The 21,586-nt window shown below is 33.4% G+C and overlaps 1 protein-coding gene across 1 annotated transcript in view; it reads left to right on the forward strand.

Annotated features, from left to right (window-relative positions):
• The window catches only part of LOC132066304 (F-box protein CPR1-like), a 62,078-nt gene extending 43,584 nt beyond the window's left edge, over positions 1 to 18,494 (forward strand). The window contains exons 3-6 of the mRNA XM_059459637.1: positions 13,478 to 13,518; positions 13,627 to 14,682; positions 17,417 to 17,515; positions 18,375 to 18,494. Coding sequence (XP_059315620.1) covers positions 13,478 to 13,518; positions 13,627 to 14,682; positions 17,417 to 17,515; positions 18,375 to 18,494 — 1,316 coding nt within the window. The remainder of the gene's footprint in view (positions 1 to 13,477; positions 13,519 to 13,626; positions 14,683 to 17,416; positions 17,516 to 18,374) is intronic.
• The last annotated feature ends 3,092 nt before the right edge of the window (positions 18,495 to 21,586 follow it).

The following is a 21,586-nucleotide window of genomic DNA, read 5'->3' on the forward strand; positions in this document are numbered from 1 at the left end:
CTGACATACTTGGCACATTGTGTATCTTTCCGTGGATTCATAGTGTTGACTAATTCTTTAACTCGCCACTTATGACGGTTCGTAGTGTAAATTGTGTTGAGACATATAATATATTTGATAAATAGTGGTTTGGACCTTGGTTGCTATTATATAATGATATATTCATGTGCATAATATTTTTGTGCTGCTTGTGTGTTTGTATTTTCTAACACTTGTTCCAGGGGTATTTGAAGTGGCGGGTCGAGGATCTTACTGGGTTATATTTATGTATAACTCACTCCTTACCTGCATGTCCATGCAGATACTGTCATTAAGAACGAGGCTGGTAATTGAAGACTTCGTGAGTGAATTTTGTTGCTGAGGTGAGCCACCGCATTGTTCGTGGAAGCAGCCATTCCAGCTTTATTCTGTTTATTTCTAGTTATTTCTTTTATTTTGGGTTTACATGTCTGACACTCAAACTCATATAAATCTGTTAGATGCTCCATGGTCTTAGCGTGGGATGTGGGCTAGAGATTCTTTTTTTTTATTTTTTTTTATTTTAGCATTGATTGGTTATCATAAATCGATTATGGATTTGGTTGGCGACTATTTCACATTTTTATCATTAATAACGTTGTTGGACCTGCACTTATTTTCTTTTAGTGCTTTTGTAAATAATTAAGAGTATGATATATGGTTCGCCTGGCGGGTGGTGTTTGCTGGGTGCCAATCACGTCTAGCTGGTATTTTGGGACGTGACACAAAAATCCAAAAGAGGGTCTCCAATCTTCAATTTCTGAGTAGAGTTTTTTGTAGAACTCTTTCATGGCCACCTTAATCTCTAGAGGTTCTTTAATCTCTTCCCCCTTACTACCAGTCTACCAATACTGTTGTATCTTCTGTGAATTGTTGCCATTCTTTTGAAAAATCTAGTGTTAGTCTCCCTGTTTCAGCCATAAGACACTGGATTTTTGCCCCCAACTACTTTCCTCACTCTTTGCCAGCTTCTCTAGCTCAACTAGTCCTGTTGCTCTCATTCGGGAGCTTTTGATTTAAGTTGAAAAGTCAAGAAGATGGCCTGAAGGGATTCTCTTTAATAAACCAACAGCTAAGAAGAAAGCGCAAGCAAATGGAAATGATCCTAACTTGAGGCAAGAGATTATTCATATCTAGCATAAGAAGCCAGTAGGCAGTATGGGGTCACTCAGGAATTGCAAACATATACAAGAGGTTGGCCAGCTTGTTCTACTGGAAGGGCCTTAATGAGGATATGACGATCTGTGAAAAGGCGTGCTGCTTGCCAGAGGAGTAAATAAGATACTGCAGCCTATCCAGGCTTACTTCAACCTCTAAAAATACCTAGTACAGTCTGGTCCAACATTAGCATGGATTTTATGGATGGTTCGCCCAAGTCTAAAGGCAAGACCACTAATTGTAGACAGGCTTACCAAGTATGGTCATTTGTTTGGCTATTAGTAATCCTTACAACTACATCTGTAGCTCAACATTTCTTGGATCAGGTTTACAAGTTACATGGGATGCCTGAAAACATCATATGACATGAACTATTTGCAATGCAAGGGGTAACACTAAGCTATAATAATCTATATATTATTAATAAGTAAATGTACTTAGAACTTACAGAAAAACCGGGAGAAGTGCTGGCAGCTAAAGTAGTGGAGGTCTGGCCGCCTAGACGTCTAGTAATCTGAAAGAAAAAAAGAGAGGTGTCATCAATATCTATCTATATAAGTGGGCACGAAAGACAGAACCGAAAGTAAACATACATTCTAAAACGACAAGCTTATATATTTTCAAAAAATCTAAAATGTTAAAGTTAAAAAATATGCAAAATTACAGGAGTAATTTCTAAATTACAACCACTAAAAGATAAATAACCATTTACATAATAATAATAATAATAATAATAATAATTTCGTGGGGTCACATGAAGTGGACGGTGGGATCCTCTATGCGCGTGCACACTCCACTTCGTATTAACGTGATCGTATAAAAAGTACATTTGGGTGTTCGCCAAATCATACCCAATTCATTTTGAAGGGCAAAATGTCCCTTAACTTGCCCCTAATTTTTATTAGGTAAAATTACTCAAATGGCTATGTTATGGTAGTTTCCTATCATTTATAACTATTTTTTTAAATATTACCATTTGTAACTATATTTTTTTACATTATTTTGTAAAAGTTATTTTGTAAGTTTTTCTATATATTTGTGTTTGTTCAAATTAATTCCATCAGTTCATCTAGTTTCAAATACACGGGTGATGCAAATACATGGTAAGTTTTCTATATATTTATGTATTTTGTTCAAATTAATCTCATCAAATACATGGGTGATACAAATTGTTACTCACACAAATACATGAGATTTGATTGGAAACTTCAAATACACAAGTTATCTATTAAATACATGGGTAAATAAAAAGCGAAATCACTATTGAAAGCTTCAAATACATTACCACTAAATACATGGGTGATGCAAATTATTACTCACACAAATACATGATATTTAATATAAAATACATGGAGTTTGATTGAAAACTTCAAATACATTAGTTATACTATCAAATACATGAGTAAATAAAAAACGAAATCAATATTGAAAACTTCAAATACATTGGCTGTTGAATGTTTTCAAATTTTGAATTTTTGATGTTTTACATTTGAATGTTGAAGATTGAATGAAGGAATAGGAAACGGTTATGGAAAATAAACCTAAAATCTGATTTTGTGGAAGAGTATGGTAAAAAATACCAATTGATAACTAAGGGCTCGTTTGGTTGGAAACAACTTATCCCGGGATTAGCTATTCCACCTTCAAGGTGGGATAAAAAAACAATCTAATTCCGGGATTAGTTATCCCGAGCTTTTTTTTTCCAATCAAACGTGGGATAAGGCGGTACTAATTTTTATTCCAGGACTATTTTTCTCTATCCATCATACCAAACGAGCCCTGATGGTTAAAAATACCAATTAATAACTAATTAAATGATCCCACCGTTATGGCCTAAAATCAAGGGATATGTTTTCTTTTTCTTGTTTTTCTATGAATTTACATGCATCAAATACATCCAAAAAAATACCTTAATTTGGGAAAACATAGCTACAAATGGTAATATTTAAAAAGGTAGTTATAAATGATAGAAAACTACCATAACGTAGTCATTTGAGTAATTAACTAATGAAGGAAATTGCTTGCACTTTTTTTTTTGAATATTTTTACATATGTAAGGTGCTAGTATGATATAATTGATACGTTTTTTGAATAGCCGAAGTCGTAATTCATTCAGGGGGTTCGAAAAAAAAAAACCTTTTGCTTTTATTCAACATGTTCAAAAGTTGATATATACACATAAACATAGAAAATTTACCCTATAAATACACTGTAATTTTTTTCCGACAGTGTTCGGGTGAACATCCTCAACCCTCTTTAAATCCGTCCCCGTCTATTATATGTATATATGTAAGTCGGAGTCAAACAAACTATGGTTACCGAATTACCATGCCGTAAAATATCAAAACCGAACTTAAGAATACCGAACTATACTGAATTAATTTGGTATGATAATGGTATAGTATTTTTAAATATCGAAAATTGAAATTACTAAACCGAAATTTTAAATACTGTACCATGCCACGCCTAGAAATCTCCAAGTTAATGTTCATTTTTCTTTCACAAGAAAAAGCTACAGCAAATATATGAAAAAGATTTTAAAAAATAATAATAGAAAAGATAAAACGAAATAGGCAAGCAAAAGGATAAACAACCCATATCAATGGGCGATGTGGGTATAGTCAGACCTCTCTATAACGGTATCCGCATATAACACCATCTCTCTATAACAATCTAGTTTTTTTGAAATCAATTGTTTATGTTATATTGTACTTCTCTATAAAAACATCGACCAACTTTACAACAAAAGATGCTCTTTGTAAAATTACCCTCCAACAATAGCTATCTTTTTTGGGTAATATAAAATTAATCATTTTTATAGAATATCTATGATTACCAATAATAAGTGTAGAGATTTTGACTAGATATTTGATACTTTAATACACTATCTATGACAAAAACATCATATGAATATACATATATTTTCATCATTAAAAGATTTTTCTTTGTTATACAAAATCTAAGCTTAATCTAATGCATTAAATGAAAAAATATATTTTATGTATTTTTTTTAAATAACAGCGAAATATTATTTAAATGTCAATGTTGTTACATGTATATAATAATCATTCGCTATAACATCAAAAAAAATTAGAACCCATTAATGTTTTTATAGAGAGGTTTGGTTGTAATTATTTTGGGCCGTAAAGGCAATTTGAGCAATTAACATATAGAGGGATAAAAAGTTGTGCTCCCTTCGTCCTTTTTTTTTTATTTAGTTTGTCCCAAAAAAGAATGTCTCTATATATTTAGTAAGTTTTCTAATTTCAAAGCAAGTTTAAGACCACAAGATTTAAAAGACTTTATACATTTTTAATTTAAGACTGTAAGATTAAAAAATCTTTCTTTATTCGTTAAAATTCGTGTCGGATCAAATTAAAATACTTAAATTGTAACGGAAAGGGTAGTAATTAAGGTGTAGAATTCCCAAAATTAACGCAAAAGAACTATGGGAACCAAACACTGACCTGCCGAGAATGGCCTTTTTTGTCATTCCCAAGCCCATTTGAATGGCCAAAAGAGGCTTCTTTTCAACTCAACACTAGCCATTTTAAGTTATTGAGGCTGTTGACACCTAATTTTGCCCCGCCTCTCCTCCGAAATACCTATTTATGCTTCTAATATTTTTGGCAATTTAAAAAAAAATTTATTTATATTTTACTATAATTATTAGTTTTTATTAATATCGGCATTTCATTATCCTGTCATTATCTTTTATTACCGTTACTAATACCACTATTATTATTATTATTATTATCAGTATTATTATAATTCGCATTTTTTTTACCAGCTTACGCACACGCATCGCATTTATCTTCGCATAATTAAATAATAGTGTTTATTTACTATGGACTTTCGAAATATTATTGCACGGCTATTATGACGACATATATTATCTGAGCATTAATAATTGCATATTTTATATTAAGTAATATTTTAACACACTTTAGTATAGAGTTATTTAAATAGGTCTTTTATTTAAATATAGTAGCCCAATCAACCCATACTATTTTTGGATCAATTCATAAAAAAGCAGCCCAATGTTTTTCATCCGCCAGCCAACATTTTCAGCCCAAACAATTACACAAACGGACCAGCCCATACCCGTTTAATTTGTACCCGACCCGGCCCAACTACCCTTTTAACAAAATATGAAACCTTAGGGTTTCATATTTCTCCTCTTCAGCCGCCGCCCCCTCCCCCTCTTCTCTCCCTCATCGCCCCCCATTTTCGCCCTGTCCCCCGCTCTTCTCTCTCTCCCGCTCCTCCTTCTCTCTTTCTTCAACACAAAGCAAAACCCTATAAATAGTGGCGGGTTGAATCGTTTGAAGGAGAGGTTTTTCGGAAAGCCTTGGAATCGAGAAATCCCCTAAGAATCAAGGTTTTTGAATCGCAAAATCCCCCCCCCCCCCCCCCCCTAAAATTATAAGTTTTTTTTTTTTAGTCGCTAAAATCCCGAAAAAGAAGCACAAGTTCTGGCAAAGCCGCCTAAAATTCGCCTTCAGCAGTTTTAAATATTTCCTGGAGATTTGTTCGAGATAGAAAATCCCCCTTTGTTTTACTCTTATACTTCGCTACTGTTTCGGGTCCGAGAGGATTCAAGCTCGGATTTTTGATAGTGTTCGAGGTATATTGGAGATTCGCGCCCCACTTCGCTGCACCCGAAGAAGGTAATTTTCCCTTCCCTTTTGTTTCTTTTTTTTTTTTTTTTTGTATTTGAAGTTTATCTGTTCTGTGTTAGTTTGGGTTTACTGTTTTTGTATAATTTGTATGTGTAGTTCAATGTCTATAATATGATAGAATAGTCCGGTTCTATGTGTGGGTTATATTTGTGCCTAGCTTGATTTAGTTAAAAGGAATAAGGCTAGGTAAACTAATTTAACTAGTCATTAAGTATGCATCATCTTTTCTTTTGTGTGTTTAAACTTGTCTCAGTCAAATATGTTGAGAAGCTTGAACACTATTTGGTTTAGTGATTTTCTTTGGGGTTGTTTTGATTTTTTTTTTTTTTTTTTTTTTTTTTTTTAAGATCTAGATTAGCTTTCATCTTTATTGCTGTTTTTTTTTTTTTCGGATATAGCCTCTACATTAAATAATGCTTTTGTCCTTATCGATTTCCTTCATGTTTGGATTAAGTTTGAAATTAGTAGCTAGGCTTGAGTTCCTCCTTATATGTTTATAAGTTTGTTTCCCTGTTCTAGAGTTGTTTGGGTCAATTAGGATCCCTAAGTGTTTAGATGTTGTTGTGGTGTACTAACAAGAAAGAGCAAATATTATAAGTTTGAAGAAAAGAATTGAGGCAGTAGAATATGCTCCCACTGCTGTCCCATTTTCTTTTAGCTATTTTGTGTCACTTTCGAACCTGTTTTCCTTTTCCCAACACTGTTCATTTCTTTCCTTCAACTGGATTTTCTCTGTAAAATTATTGTTTTTTTGTACCCTTAAAGTATACAAATATGTTGGTTATGTTTGGCCTGGGAAATATCTCGAGCATTATTAACTTCTATTGTGGCAACTATTAGCGTAGGGAAATAAAACCTATTGTTTTCTTTCAAAACATGCTTTGAATACTGATTTTGTCCATCTGAGAATGATACTCTCATCATCGTTGATGGTAATTAGTTGATTAATTTAAGTTTGCATATAGAAGGATAACTAATCTTCCAGAAGACTGAATACAAAGGTGGTCATATTTGTCGGGATTTTTTTTTTTTTTTTTTGTGTATTGAAAAAGCCATGTGTTAGTTTTGGCCATCTGTCGTTGAATGCCCAAGGAATAGGAAGAGTCATCATGTTGAATCTATAGTCTCAACGCATGGTAGTCCTGCACACTCCACTTCAGCAACCCTTGTCCGCCACCAAACCTTAGCTTCATTACCCAAATACATAGTGGTGACTGACATTCGTTCGTTCTCTGGCACCTTGTCTGCCTGAAAGTAATTTTCCATGTCCCACAGAAAATTTTCCAACTCTTTGGCACTCCGCACGCCATTACATGCCTTTGGTTCTGGCACCTTTACCTTGCATGCTCCTCACCTCTAGGGATAGTGTTTTGCAAAGCCCTTCAGAGGATCAAAACTTCCCCACGCAGTTCCTCCTTTTCCCGATGAACCATGGCCATTTATTCTATTGAAGCCTGATGCTTTGCATCATAATCCGGCTCAGGACATTCCATTCTCGCTAGAACTGAAGCCATTTCACCTGTTCCAGGCATCTGTCCCACTTGTAAGATGAGTGCTTCCAACTGCTCTACTCTTTGGCGAAGTTCTACATTTGTCGTGCCTCCTGCCATTGAATCCAGCCGTCTCCTCGAGCCTTCACACTCTGATACCAGTTGTCACAGGGGTGTTTTTCCATCGTGTTGAGGGTGGCCGCACACACATATTTTCGTGTGACAGCCAACTGCCTGACACTTGGCTTATAATAATTGGACAGTTTTGGCCCAGTCATCCCCATCATGTGTAACTTCCTTCAGTGGTTAACATCCCCAACCACATAAGCGAAATATACAAGTCATAATACATATAATGCGAGTAAAACTGCCCAAAAAACAAGGCCACTTCGGCTGAAAACATGGGACACGCCCCTTCTAAGAGATTGGTGTTTCTGGTTTGGTTGGGATTTTTGGTAATATAAATCATCGTGTTGATATTATATCAATGTTTAATATTTATTTATTTATCTGTGTATTATATTAATTAAAATTTTTAATATGTACTTTTAAAATTTAATTAAATAAAAGCAAAACTTAATTAAAATCTTTCATAATATATATTTAAATTAATTTCTCCCTGTAAAATCTTGATAGTAAATGATCATTAATAATTGTTCTTTTTCGTAATTTGATACTCAAAAGCATTTTTTAAGAAGATTAGCCAAACACAATCTACTTATTAAAAGCAGTCAAAAGCACTTTTCAAATAAATTAACCAAACACAAATTGATTCTCACGAAAAGTACTTTTTTGAAAAGCACTTTAAAAAAAAAAACTTCTCAAAATAAGTAGTTTTTAGCCGCTAGGCCTAACAGGCTCGTAATCTTTATATGTATACTAAGGTGTGCTTGGTATGACGGAAAATATTTTCCAATTTTCTCTTATTTGGTTGCACTTAAGATCTTGAAAAATATTTTCCTCAAAATATGAGAAAATGTTTTCCATAAAAATTTTTGGGGAAACATTTTCGTATTAAAAAAAACACACCAACGAATTCCCCAACCCACCCCCAACTCCACAATGAGAAAATGTTTTCCATAAAAATTTTTGGGGAAACATTTTCGTATTAAAAAAAACACACCAACGAATTCCCCAACCCACCCCCAACTCCACCCCCACGCCCACAAACCAAACCCCACCCACGCCTCCTCCCCCTACCACCACCACCACCCCCACCACCCACCTCACCCCTACGTTCCACCACTCCCTCCCTCTGAATTTTCTTTTTCGTATTATCTTATTTTAGTTTTATTAAAAAAAAAAGTGAAAAAGAATATCTTACCCTACTACCCCCCGCCCAACCACCAACCCCTTCAATTTTTATTTTTTTTGATTTTTTACACCACCTAGCCCTCCACCCCACCCCACCCCCAAACTATAACACTCCGTAAATTCGGATCGGTGTGAATGTGTTAATATAAAATATTGTTTGCTGTTGTAGTCTTATTATATATATTTTTTATTTTTTTATTAATATAAAATAATTAGTTAATATTTTTATCCTTATATTTTATTTTATCCTTGAAAAGAAAAAAAAAGTAGACAAAAAAGGAAAGGACTAAACCGAAAAAAAAAACATAACTCACAACCCACGGCAAACATACAAATAAATAAATAAAATATGAAAATATATTTTTCTATTAATTTAAATTTCTATAATTAAGCTTGTGACTTTAATATTTTTCATAATTACTTTTTGTTGTAGTATAACTATTTCATTTTCTTATATTTTCATTAGTCTTAAAATAATTATCTAATAATTTATTTTTATATTTTATTTTTATCTTTGAAAAGAAAAATTGAACACCAACAAAGAAACTAAAGAAAAAGACAAAACAAAGAGCAATGATGAAGCCTCCAAGTTAATGTGCATTTTGCTTTCACGAGAAAAAGCTACGGCAAATATATGAAAAAGATAAAAAAATAAAAAATAAAAAAGAAGAAGAAAAGATAACAATTAAACGAAATAGGCAAGCAAAAGGATAAACAACCCATATCAATGGGCAATGCAGGTACAGTCAGAACTCTCTATAACGGCATCCGCATATAATAACACCCCTTTATAACAATCAAATTTTTTCAGAATCAATTTTTATATTATATTTTACTTCTCTATAATAATATTTCACCTATAACAACATTGACCAACAATACGCTTTTATAAAATTACCCACCAATAATAGCTATCTTTTTTGGATAATATAATAATTAATCATTTTTATAGAATATCTATGATTAACAATAATAAGTATAGAGATTTTGACTAGATATTTAATACTTTAGTACACTATCTATGACAAAAACATCATATGGATATATGTATTTTCATCATTAAAAGATTTTTCTTCGTTATACGAAATCTAAGCTTAATCTAATGCATTAAGTAAAAAAAATTAGATTTTATGCATTTTTTTTACCTATAACAGCGAAATATTATTTAAATGTCAATATTGCTATATGTGTACAATAACCATTCTCTATAACATCCAAAAAAATTCTGACCCATTAATGTTGTTATAGAGATGTTTGACTGCAATTATTTTGAGCCGTAAAGGCAATTTGAGCAGTTAATATATAGAGGGATAAAAAGTTGTATTCCCTCTGTCCCATTACTTTTCTTTTTGGTTTGTCTCAAAAAGAGTGTCTCTTTCTATATTTAGTAAGTTTTCTAATTTCAAAACAAGTTTAAGACTACAAGATTTAAAATATCCCATATATATTTAATTTAAGTTTGTAAGATTAAAAATCTTTCTTTATTTTTTAAATTTTGTGCCGGATGAAACTAAAATACTTAAATTGGAACAGAGGGATAGTAATTATTTTGCAATGCACGGGCTGGAATTCCCAAAATTAAAGAGAATCCGTGCAAAAAAAAAAAAAAAAAAAGGAAAAAGGACACTGTGTGTCCACTCAGCCAAACTAATCCACATTTAACTACTGTTTGAGCTTAATTCCACTAGGTGTCCGTTCGCCCAAAATAATGCCAAAAAATGGCCGGTCGGCCCAAAATAATGCCAAGGCTGACCGGCCCAACAGCCCAGGCGCTTTAAAAAAAAAGAAGGATTTTTTGTGGCGACTAAGTCGCCACTAAAGGGCTGCTACAACATATATACATATGTTGGAATTATATATACACTTTATATACAAAAATTATACAGTTTATATACATATGCTGGAATTAATCATACATTTATTTTACATAAACTATACGTTAATTATACATTTATTAAACACATATTATACAATAATGATACGATTTTTTTTTCATATACAATAGTGATACATATTATATACCACAATGATACGATTTCTATTATATATTTTTTATACGTACGGTACACTTTCTATACAAGATCGATACGCTTATATACACATGTTGGAATTATATATACACTTTATATACAAAAAATGATACATATTATATACAAAAATGATATAATTTTCTATTCTATACAGGGCAGTTGCACTGTGCTATACACATTATATACACAAATGATACATATTATATACAAAAATGATACATAACTTAGTGATTCATATTTTATACAGTTTCTATACATTACAGATAGGTACTGATACATATTTTATACACAAATGACACATATTATATATAAAAATCGCCTCAAATATTTTTGTGTTTAGGTTTTTATTTGAAAATTATCTTATTTAAGTTTTAGCTAATGAATAGAATTAGTTTAATGGGCATAATTTGAATTTGAAAAAAATTGGGTTAGAGGGTGTTTCACCCCACCCCACCGGCCATTTGTGTCCTTTTCCTAAAAAAACAAAAAAAAAAACTATGGGAACCCTAACCTGCCTGGAATGGGCCATTTTTAGTGTTCCCAGTCCCATTTGAATGGCCGAAGGCATATGAGCTCCTCCTTTATTTTTGCTCCCCTCCTTTAGATCCAAGACTATGGTGAGAATCTTAAGACGATGAAAGCAAGGATTTGCAGATCCTAAAAGGAGGCTTCTTTTCAACTCAACAATAGCCTTTTTAAGTTATTGAGGGTGGCTGGCTCCAATGAAGACTGTGTATATCAGTGGAACATTACCAAATCCAGAGATAACAAAAAAGTTCAATCTTTCCAGATGCCGACAGATGATGAAGAAGAAGAAGAAGAAATCACTTCATACTTGCAAAGGTATGTTTCTCCTCTTTAGATTTATTGTCATCTGCTCATGACATTACCACTTCACCGAGCAAAACAAAATAACTACTTAATTTAGTGACATTTTTCGGATTTTGAGATTCAAATACCGTCATTCCTTTTTTGGGGTCAAAACTGGAACTTGTATTAACCAACTGGTATGTGTCTGCAACCTGCTCATTTGGACTATAGAGATAGGATTCTCAAAATTAACAAAAACTCTATGCTCCTACTGTTCTTTCAACTCATCCATCAAGCAGCTAATCTATCAGTAGTTGCTAGTCTGTTTTGTACAGCCATCCACTGATGCCGTGGGATAAGGCCTTTGAGTAACACTATTGATTTCATCATTGGACTTCAGGCATCATACCGATATATGCTCTCTTTATATAGTGTGTATTCTTTATAATGAACTTGTCACCAGTGCTAAATTTGTCCAGGTCTTGCAGATTTATGCCCTTCTTAGGGAGGTTGCATCCAATATCTTCCTAAGATACTAACCAAGGCTAGTAAATACTTGCTTTGGTGTTGTGAGTTCACTAATAGTTCTCTTCTTTATATAGTGTGTATGAATCCATAACACCCAGAGTCTGTCTTTCTTTGCCCAGAGCAACTTACTAAGTGCAGCCTCGTTCCATTGCTCAAAGTGCATAATATTCAGACCTCCAGATGACTTTGATTGACATAGAGTTTCCCAAGCTATAGGATTCTTCTTGGCGTTTGTCCCAGTCGATAAGTAATTTCTGTCACCAGTTTATGCACCTTCTTAGGGAGGTTTGCATTTCAAACAGTACCCCTTTGATGAGATGCAATCCTCCTGAGTAAGATAGCAACTTGGGTGTCCAACACCTAACTCTGGCTAGTAAATACCGTAATTTTTTCGTAGGCCTTTTAAAAATTTTGAATTGTTAATTATTGTGATTTATAGTATTTTTTACGTAGTCGCTTAAAAATTTCATGTCCTAATTCACGGTCATAACTAAAAGATTTGACTCTCGAAATTCAAAATGTGACACATAAATTTGGACAGATGGAGTATTAGTTTTACATGTACAAAGGGAAAAAATAAAATAAATATATATCATGAAAATTAATGAAGAACCAGTTTTTTGTGAACATTTCTAGCCAAGAGGAAAACGGATTGGGCCAAAAAAACAATGGATTCCCATTGATCTTTATTGATCAGCGTGTCTCCAACAAACAAAAACCTCTTGGTCTTAATTGTCAACAACAATTTTGGTATAAACCTAAACTAGTAGTAATATGTAAAATTAGTGTTTAAAAATTGGACAAAAGAAAAGAAAGAAATGTATTGGGTGTCTGACATTGTCATAAACCGATTGCCTCATAAGAAGATCACAATGTTCAGTAGCAATTCAATTTTTTCTTCTTCACCATCTTCAGTGAGCATTTTAATCCTCTGCCTTTTCTTCCCAGTCTCTATCTGTTCTTCGTCCTTTCTTCAGTTCTCACAACCTTTTGCTCTAATTTCATATGCCTATATATTCACATAGTACGTTTAATTTGACTCAAATAGGAGCTGCTCTTAAATCCTCCAGAAACGGCCAGAGAAACACAAAACTGATTGTTCTGGAACCTCATTGCATATGGCTAAGATAACTAATGGGTCTGTTCGAGGCTATGACCCAAATAACACATTACGATTGGGTAAGGGTGGATTGAACATTAGGTTTTGTTTGTTGAAGTGGTTTTGTGAGAGCAGATGACAACAGATATGTTAAAACTTAACCAGCTGTTTAGGTTATGTGCAAAAGTGCACCACTTTTGCAAACATTGTGTATTATTAGTGCTCCACTTGAAACTATATGGATGATTGCAAACCTAAACTCAAAGATAGTGGATGATTTTGGGCCTTTTCTCATTTTTTTACTTAACTAGTCTAGTGTTTGAATTATTTCTTTTAATTAAACTGCAGGGAAGAGCGTTGTGGAGATGGATATTGTTGCTTCTTCAAAAGTAAGGCTTACAATTGAGTTTAATTGTTGTTGGTCGGACTTGTCTTCTTTCAATAACACTTCTGCTCTAATATTCTTCTGCTTATATTTATTTGTCCTATCCATCTAGGGAATTCCAATTCATTGTCAACGGGACATAATGATGGAGATCCTCAGCCGGTTGCCCGTGCCTTCTCTTTTCCGATTCAAATGTGTTTCAAAATCTTGGGATAATATAACCTCCGACCCTTACTTTAAGATGAAGCATCAAAGTTGTCATGCGTTACATAATTCCATTAAATTTCTTTTTGTCCATCACGACTTCAATAAGACACATAGTTTAAACTTTTATTCTTCTTCTTCTTTATCATCCTTTGAGGATGTACAAAAAGTTGATATCCCTTCAAACATTGCACCATTTCGTTGCACAATGTTTGCTTCTTGTGATGGGTTGGTTCTTATTGGATTTGCAAATAAATTTCTTGATCAGCTTATGCTGTGGAACCCCTCCACAAGAGAATCAATACAACTTCCCCTTCCAGAATTTAGAATTTTGGATTCTACTTTCGGATTGGCATACGATGAAGCTTGTGATGACTATAAGATACTTAAAGTTCACCGGTTCAAAGAGCGAAACCCTGAGAAACCAGCCAGTGAAATTCTCGCGCTAAAAAGTGGTTCTTGGAAAAAAGTCTGTGCCCGTTCAAGAATCTTTTGGCCTTGGACAGATAGGTTACGTCGTATGGATCCTTTGGTATTTGTTCATGGGGCAGTTCATTGGGTTGTTAGAGGGTCAGGTCCTTTTGTGGTTTCATTAAGTATTTCAACTGAGGTATATGGAAAGATACCGTTGCTACAGAAAATGTGCGATCATATTTCCCACTCTTCCAGGGAATATGGCGTTACAGTATTGGAAGGAATGCTTTGCTTTTCTTCCACTTGTAAATTTCATGAGGAGGCTACTTTTAAGTTGTGGGCAATGAAAGAATATGGTGTCAAGGAATCTTGGACTGAATTGTTTAACATAAATGTTCCTGGTCTTTATGTAGCCAAACCTAGATATAGGTTTGCAGATGGTGATGTACTACTTCGCTGCCGCATAAATGGATGTGAGACATTAAGGACATCCAAAGGACCATTTAGATTATGGTCTAAGTCACTCTCAACACCAGGTGACAGGGTTGAAGTAATTAGTTTCAAGGAGAGCTTGATCTCTCCTAAATTACTTACTACTATATAATATTTGGCTATGTATGATTGACACCTTTTTTTCCCCCCTTCTGTCGATCATGTAACAGACGATTGGTCTTATAAAGTTTATTTATCTATTGCTTGCCAATGTTTGGTTCCGAAATGTATTCATCACCAAAGCTGTCAAAGTTACTTGTTTCATATTTTCGAAGAAGCCCATTTCTTTGTTGGGAAAGAAGCCTCTTCTTATCTATTATTGCTTAGAGACAATCGTATATGGTAATTGCCAGTGGTGAGATTGACAGTAGTCCAAAGCCAATTCGAGAGTAATATGCAATATATGCAGTCTGCCGTGATGCAAACATCATTAAATTAAATCTGTGATCTACAGGTCATATGGGAATAATTTAAATCTGTGATCTACAAGTTATATGGGAATAATTTTACTGTTGCTCCAAGATTTCCTTCACAATTCAAAAGTCATATCCCAGACCAAAATCAAAATCCTTTGGATGTGGATGCTTAAACCCATAATCGTTCACCATGCACAAGATTTGAATGAACCAAACCTATTCAAAGCAAACGGTAAATCTATTTTTAGGAACTATAGCCAAAAGCACAATCCATAGAGAACTCAAAATTCGAACTTTGATACAGCAAAGAGAAAGACGAGGCGGACTTTTGAGAAAATATTTTGCTCGTAAAGTAAAGAGCAGTGCACAAAAATGATCACTGGAACAACAAGTGATGCTTTAATACCACATGAAGCTAGGAATGAAGAAAGAATTCTTTGTTTGAAACTGGTTAACTACGTAGATGAGAACCACTAGCCTCGAGCTACACATTAAATTACAATTTCGCAAGCTGATACTATAAATTCCTCTATCTCTCTCTCTCTCTCTCTCTATCGCATACCCACACACACTCAAGTTTCTTGGAATCATAGCTTTTAAAAATTTGACCCTTGCGAATGTTATGGTAACATGCACTAAACTGCAAGCAGTTAGATGTTATTATGAATTCTATTCGACTTCAATGGTTTTGGACTCGGATAATTATCACTTGGAATTTTCAAGGGTTAGTATTAGTATGTCACGCCTTTGACAAATGGAGTTATCTGTATGAAGTAACATTAATAGCGTGATCACATCGTAGTTCACCTCTTTTTTTTCTTGAACAAAGTGTGTTTTACAGTCACAAACAGAAGAACTTCAAGGATGAAAAGCATGGAGGATAATAAATACTGAAATACTTTTTACATGAACAGCAATATCAAGAGCCATACAAAGTCATTATCCATTGAGTATGTATGACTTTGGTCGGAGTGATTAAGTCATAAATAAGTTTTTTATTTTAAACGGAATATTTGTCGTCGTTTCAAATGTGACATTATTTTACGCAAAAAACTTAGGAGTGAATATGATTAGGCAAATGAAGGGATTGTTATTCAGTATTGGTAATAAATTAATTTTATTGTACATAAATTATTTACTTTAACATGATTTACCAGAATGTGGGTATTATTTAATTTTGTCAAATTAGCATAGTAAGCGGGGATTCGAAAATACACCAAAAGTTTTCTTCATATAAAGAAGATTCAACAGATTATATATGTAAAAAGTTTTATCTTTACCCATATACGCAATATAATTTTCCAGGTAACCAAATTCAATAAACATTCATATACATAGCTCTGTCACTACGTCGAATGCTGCATAAGTTATGTGGTGACTGGAGATTACTTTTCTTATATGTACACGATACATCAAACCAAACACAGAAATCTCTAATTCTGTATTGCAATTATTGTCAACAAAGTTATTTTTTTTTCTTTCCAAATCCAAAAAGCAACTCACATCAAACTAAATGATTGTGGTTAGATCTGTAGAACCTCTTAGGTGTTTCTTGACACCAACGAGCAATTATTAGCTCATGTAATTTTGTATAGATAATTCATAGATATATTTGTATGTCATAGCGTGATTATACTACAAATCCCAATGTTAAAATTGGTAATTACATAATTAGATAGTTTTTAAAATATTAAAATGAATTTTAATTGATAAAATTTAAATAAGACCATTTTATATATGAACAAGTAAATAGATTTTGATTGGATAACAACGTGTATAAAAAATATTAAATATTATACATTACTAAGTATTTTAAAATGCATATTTTTCTATAAAATATATATTACATGATTATAATAGGGGAATAAATTGACTCTAAAATCTACTTGTCCTCTAATATGCACACAAATTTTAGTCCGCTTCACAATATTCACATTAAAATTTATTTACTTGCGCAAAAAACAGAAAAAGAAAAGAATCCAACCTCCATTTCGAAGCATGTGGGGAAACGGAAAAAAATTACTATATGCCTTTGCTCATACATTTGCGTCATTCATGAAAAAGCATTATCATATACCTAAGACCAAAAGTACATGTTCTCCAAATACAACATGAACAACAAAGGTAGCATTTGTTGAAACTTGAAACCATTAGACACTTCTCTACAAGTTTCCTCTTTTTGTACTGCCCACTCCTCTTTGCTTCACACAACCATGCAAAACCACTTACAAATTGGTACAACAAACACCAGAAAGGGAAGCATTTTGTCGAAGAAAATAAAACTCGAACTACAAGTTGAGCATACAGTTGGCAGAGTAACCCAAAACTTAGAGAGAAGAACCACATCTTGATGAAGATTTTCAAAGCCGATTGCAGGGCAAAAGCAGTAAAATCATGAGATCATCTGACTGTACATATGTTCTGAGGTTTAAAGCAATGAAACTAGCTGATGTAGTGGCAGCGGCAATTGTGATGGTCCACCTAAGAAACTCGACGGGGATGATCAACAGAAACTGAAAGATGGAGAAGACATAATAGGATCTGATGAATACATGTTGCCAAAAATAAAAAAAGAATCATTAAAGTTTCTACAAAGAGAAAGGACACCAGTCGTTCTCTCTTTCGGGATTTCAGAAATTACTACTTCTATGCGTATTTCAATCAAAGAGTGATCTCACAATTAGATATTCACAGCACTACAACAAACCAACTAATGGATACTCTTTTTTTCTAGGTGGTGTTTTGGTGAGTGGGAAAGGGCATTACTACTTCTATGCGTATTTCAATCAAAGAGTGATCTCACAATTAGATTTCACAGCGCTACAACAAACCAACTAATGGATACTCTTTTTTTCTAGGTGGTGTTTTGGTGAGTGGGAAAGGGAAAAAGGATGTCAATAATGCTCTCAAGTCAAGATTTCAAGCTACTAGCAACGAACTTCTCCTGAGGATGACGGCATCTTCAATTTCAAGATACTAGAAGAAATAATAAATCCTTAACAAGTTACAAGTAGGCATAAAGAAAGAAAGTCGATTCTGTGCTTCAAATATCTACTTTTATTGAACTTGCCTCAATATATCACCTACTTCTTTATCTAACCATACACCGGAAAATGATCTTTCATAATAGAACATTTCCTCCCTACCAAATGCACCTTATACACACACACCCCCCCCCCCCCCCGGCAACACCCCAAATGCACCTTATAGAAATAGAACACGCCTGTCTATGCTTTCGGACAAGGGCAGTCCGGATGAGTGCAACCACAATTAGGGTTGCACTTCTCTGGCACAGTTTGTTTTTTCTTCCTGGCTTTCCTTTTCTTTGCCACAGGTGCTGCAACCAGATGAGCATGAGGGCGCTCATCAGAAGATGGGTCATCATCGCCCTGGTCCAATAATTGCATGTGCTGCAACTTGCAATAAGAGTACACAAGCAGGATTAAAATTATAGTATAATAATCAATGAAAGGAGAATTCAAACAAACGACCATCGAGCAACATTGAACCCACTTAACCACCTAAGCAGAGACCACAAATGCATCAAGTGGATTCAAATTATTGTTTATGTCTTGAAAACTAATTTTACTGCATATACCCCGTGTAATTTTTCGACGAGGTGGGTTCTACTGAACCCCTTGACCACACGTGGGTCCACCCCTGGCAGTCAACCAACTGAGCCACTTCTCGCCGTTCTTCCCCACATCGGGCTGGTTAAATGCTAATGAGTTCTAAGTACATTTGGTCGTTAATAATATATAGATTATTATAGAAATAAAATAGATATTGATGACAACTCTGTTATTTCCGTGTTTTTACTAATGAAAGATAAATACTAATCGACTTCCCCAACCAACTTCAGTTCTTTCTATCGAGCTTCAAAGCCCATTTGTCGTAGGATTTCAGTAAACAGTTCCAGTTGAGATTATCAAAGGCCTCAAATGAACCACTTGAATTTGTAATCATATTCAAACTTGCAGTAGAAACTCAAAAATAAAAGGCCTCCAAATATTTTCTATAATTATATAACCAGTCATTGGTACGTGTTTATACTTGATAGCTTTGTATGCTAAAAATATGTATCACTTTCTTATTATATAATTGGGATAGGTTCTTCAAAGTTAATAAAATATTAGTCATTTGTTGCAATATAATACATTGGTTCTTGTTGTCAAAAATCTTATAGGCAGATATGAAGATTTCAATAGTTTAATTCAAAGTTCCAAAACATTAGATAAAGTTCCTGACTATATAAGGAAATAATGAACTTTTCTATTTGTAACTTTGTGATAAATATAGTAAATTACGAATGAGAAAAAATTAATTGCAAGTCTGAATTGAAATTATGAATTGCATACAATATATCAATTACTTGTTGACCTGCTTTTCTTTTTTAAAAACACCAATATTATCCACAAGAATTAACAATTTGATGTTAGAATGCATACACTATTTGTTATATTTGTGTTCTAAACCAAAGAAACTAGAAACTTGAATTAATTTGGAAAAACGTAAAATGCATAAAATTGAAACTATCTTAGACCACATATTTCACTGTGTGTCCTTAGAGAATTTAATCCTCTCACTGTACCTGAGGTCATGGATTACGACCTCCCAGGATAAACAGATATACCTATTGATGGTGTAGTTGTACCTCAAACCCCACCAACTTCGTCGAACGCAAATTCGGCAGCAAATAATCACACAAAGACTCAATATTTATTTGTAAGAAAATTGCGGAAGTTCGAAAATTCAACGCAAAAAAGGAAGCTACTCCTATGAATTTAATTTATAGACAATGACAATGTGAGATGGAGAGTTGCAATCCAAAAGGTGTCTTTTGGTGCACTCCAAAAGATACATTTCTCATTTCACATTCACACCTTAAAATCCCAACAATACTGACTTCATCGGTCATTGCTTCAATATGCATATGATCAGGGGCGGATCCACCCTTTAGGGTGGGGTGGAATGGCACCCCCCAGATTGATAAAAATTTTATATACCTATGTTGTAATTTGCTTAAATTAGGTTAAATATTTGATCCTGCCACTCCAGTCGCAAATTAGACAAAGGTGCCATGGCTAGTAGACACAAGTTTAAATCTATCTTGAACATTTCTGACTCCCGCTTTTCTTGTGCTTTTTAGTTCCTTGTACCAGTAATTCCCTTTTCGGCTCTCCCAATTTTCTATTTATCTTTTTATTATTTATATTGTCTTTCCTCTATTCTATTATTTTATCTGTGATCTCTAGCGAGAACACACAAATAGAAACTTCAAAATCCCTTAAATTAAGCATTTTTCTTAATCTCAAATCTCGTGAGTATTTAAATTGAAAAACTTGGTCTCAATGGGAATTTTGGATTGAGATCAAAATTCAATTTATTTTTATTTTTTATAATTTGTTTTGTTTATTACTCCCTCCGTCCATGTTTACTAGTCTATATTTGACTTGGGACACTCTTAATAAGCAATAAATAAAATGAGAAATGAATTGGAGTACTTAATAATAAGGGTAAAATAGGTATAAAATAGTAAATTATGTCTTGGTTTTTCAAACTATACAACTTACAAGTAAAAGTGGACATATATTTTTAGTATAGTGGACACAAATAAAAATGAACGGAGGGAGTGTATTATAAAAAATTGTGCTATTCTATAATTGTTAAATTTAATTTAAATCACTTTACGACTTAAATTGTGATGGAAATTTCACAAGCATTGCTTAGAAAAAGCATGAAATTTATGATTTATTTTTGAGAACTTGTAGTTTATCTACTTCTACATTTACTTATGGGGTATGATTACCAATTGAAGAGTTTTTCTATTATTTTTCTTATTTTGATTGGTGTAATTCCCGTATTTAAGATGTTATTTTACTTGTGCAAGTTCATTTTTTAATATGCATAAAAGATGCAAGTCCCTCGGTGAAAATGTTGATTTTACCTTGTTGTTAATGGGTGTGATTCCTTGTTTAAGATGTTAATTATATTCATTTCTTGATTTTTGAGATGTAATTTTCATATTTGTAAATAAAAAAAGGCCGATTAAATTAAAAAGAGATGGACCCGACCCAACACATTCCTAACAAAATGTACATTGAAGAAAATTATGGCACCCGGCACCTTCAAATCATAGATCCGCCTGTGCATATGGTAGCTAAATAATTCCGTCATCTTTTGTTTCTATATATATAGTATGACCCTATCAATTCGATGCATCAACTGTATATCATGAATAATATGTTTTCCAACTTGATCAAGAACATTTTCAATTAGGACGTCAAACATATGATGATTATCGGGAAAAATAAATCTGTATCCTCAACGTGCCGGCTGATCGAATATATAAGCTACTCTCTTCCATCTTATTATTACTTAAAGAAAGTTAATTTCTCTTTGCAAGAAGATGAATACTTTTTTCCTTTTAAAAAAAGACTCACTTAATTCCACATATTTTCGTTCTCTATTTAACGTCATATTTTACCTTGTAATCCTTAGAACCTTTCATGTATAACTCGATGCATATGTTAAGAGCGAAGTAAA

Source organism: Lycium ferocissimum, chromosome 8 (genome assembly GCF_029784015.1).
Source record: "Lycium ferocissimum isolate CSIRO_LF1 chromosome 8, AGI_CSIRO_Lferr_CH_V1, whole genome shotgun sequence".
NCBI classification, from domain to species: domain Eukaryota; kingdom Viridiplantae; phylum Streptophyta; class Magnoliopsida; order Solanales; family Solanaceae; genus Lycium; species Lycium ferocissimum.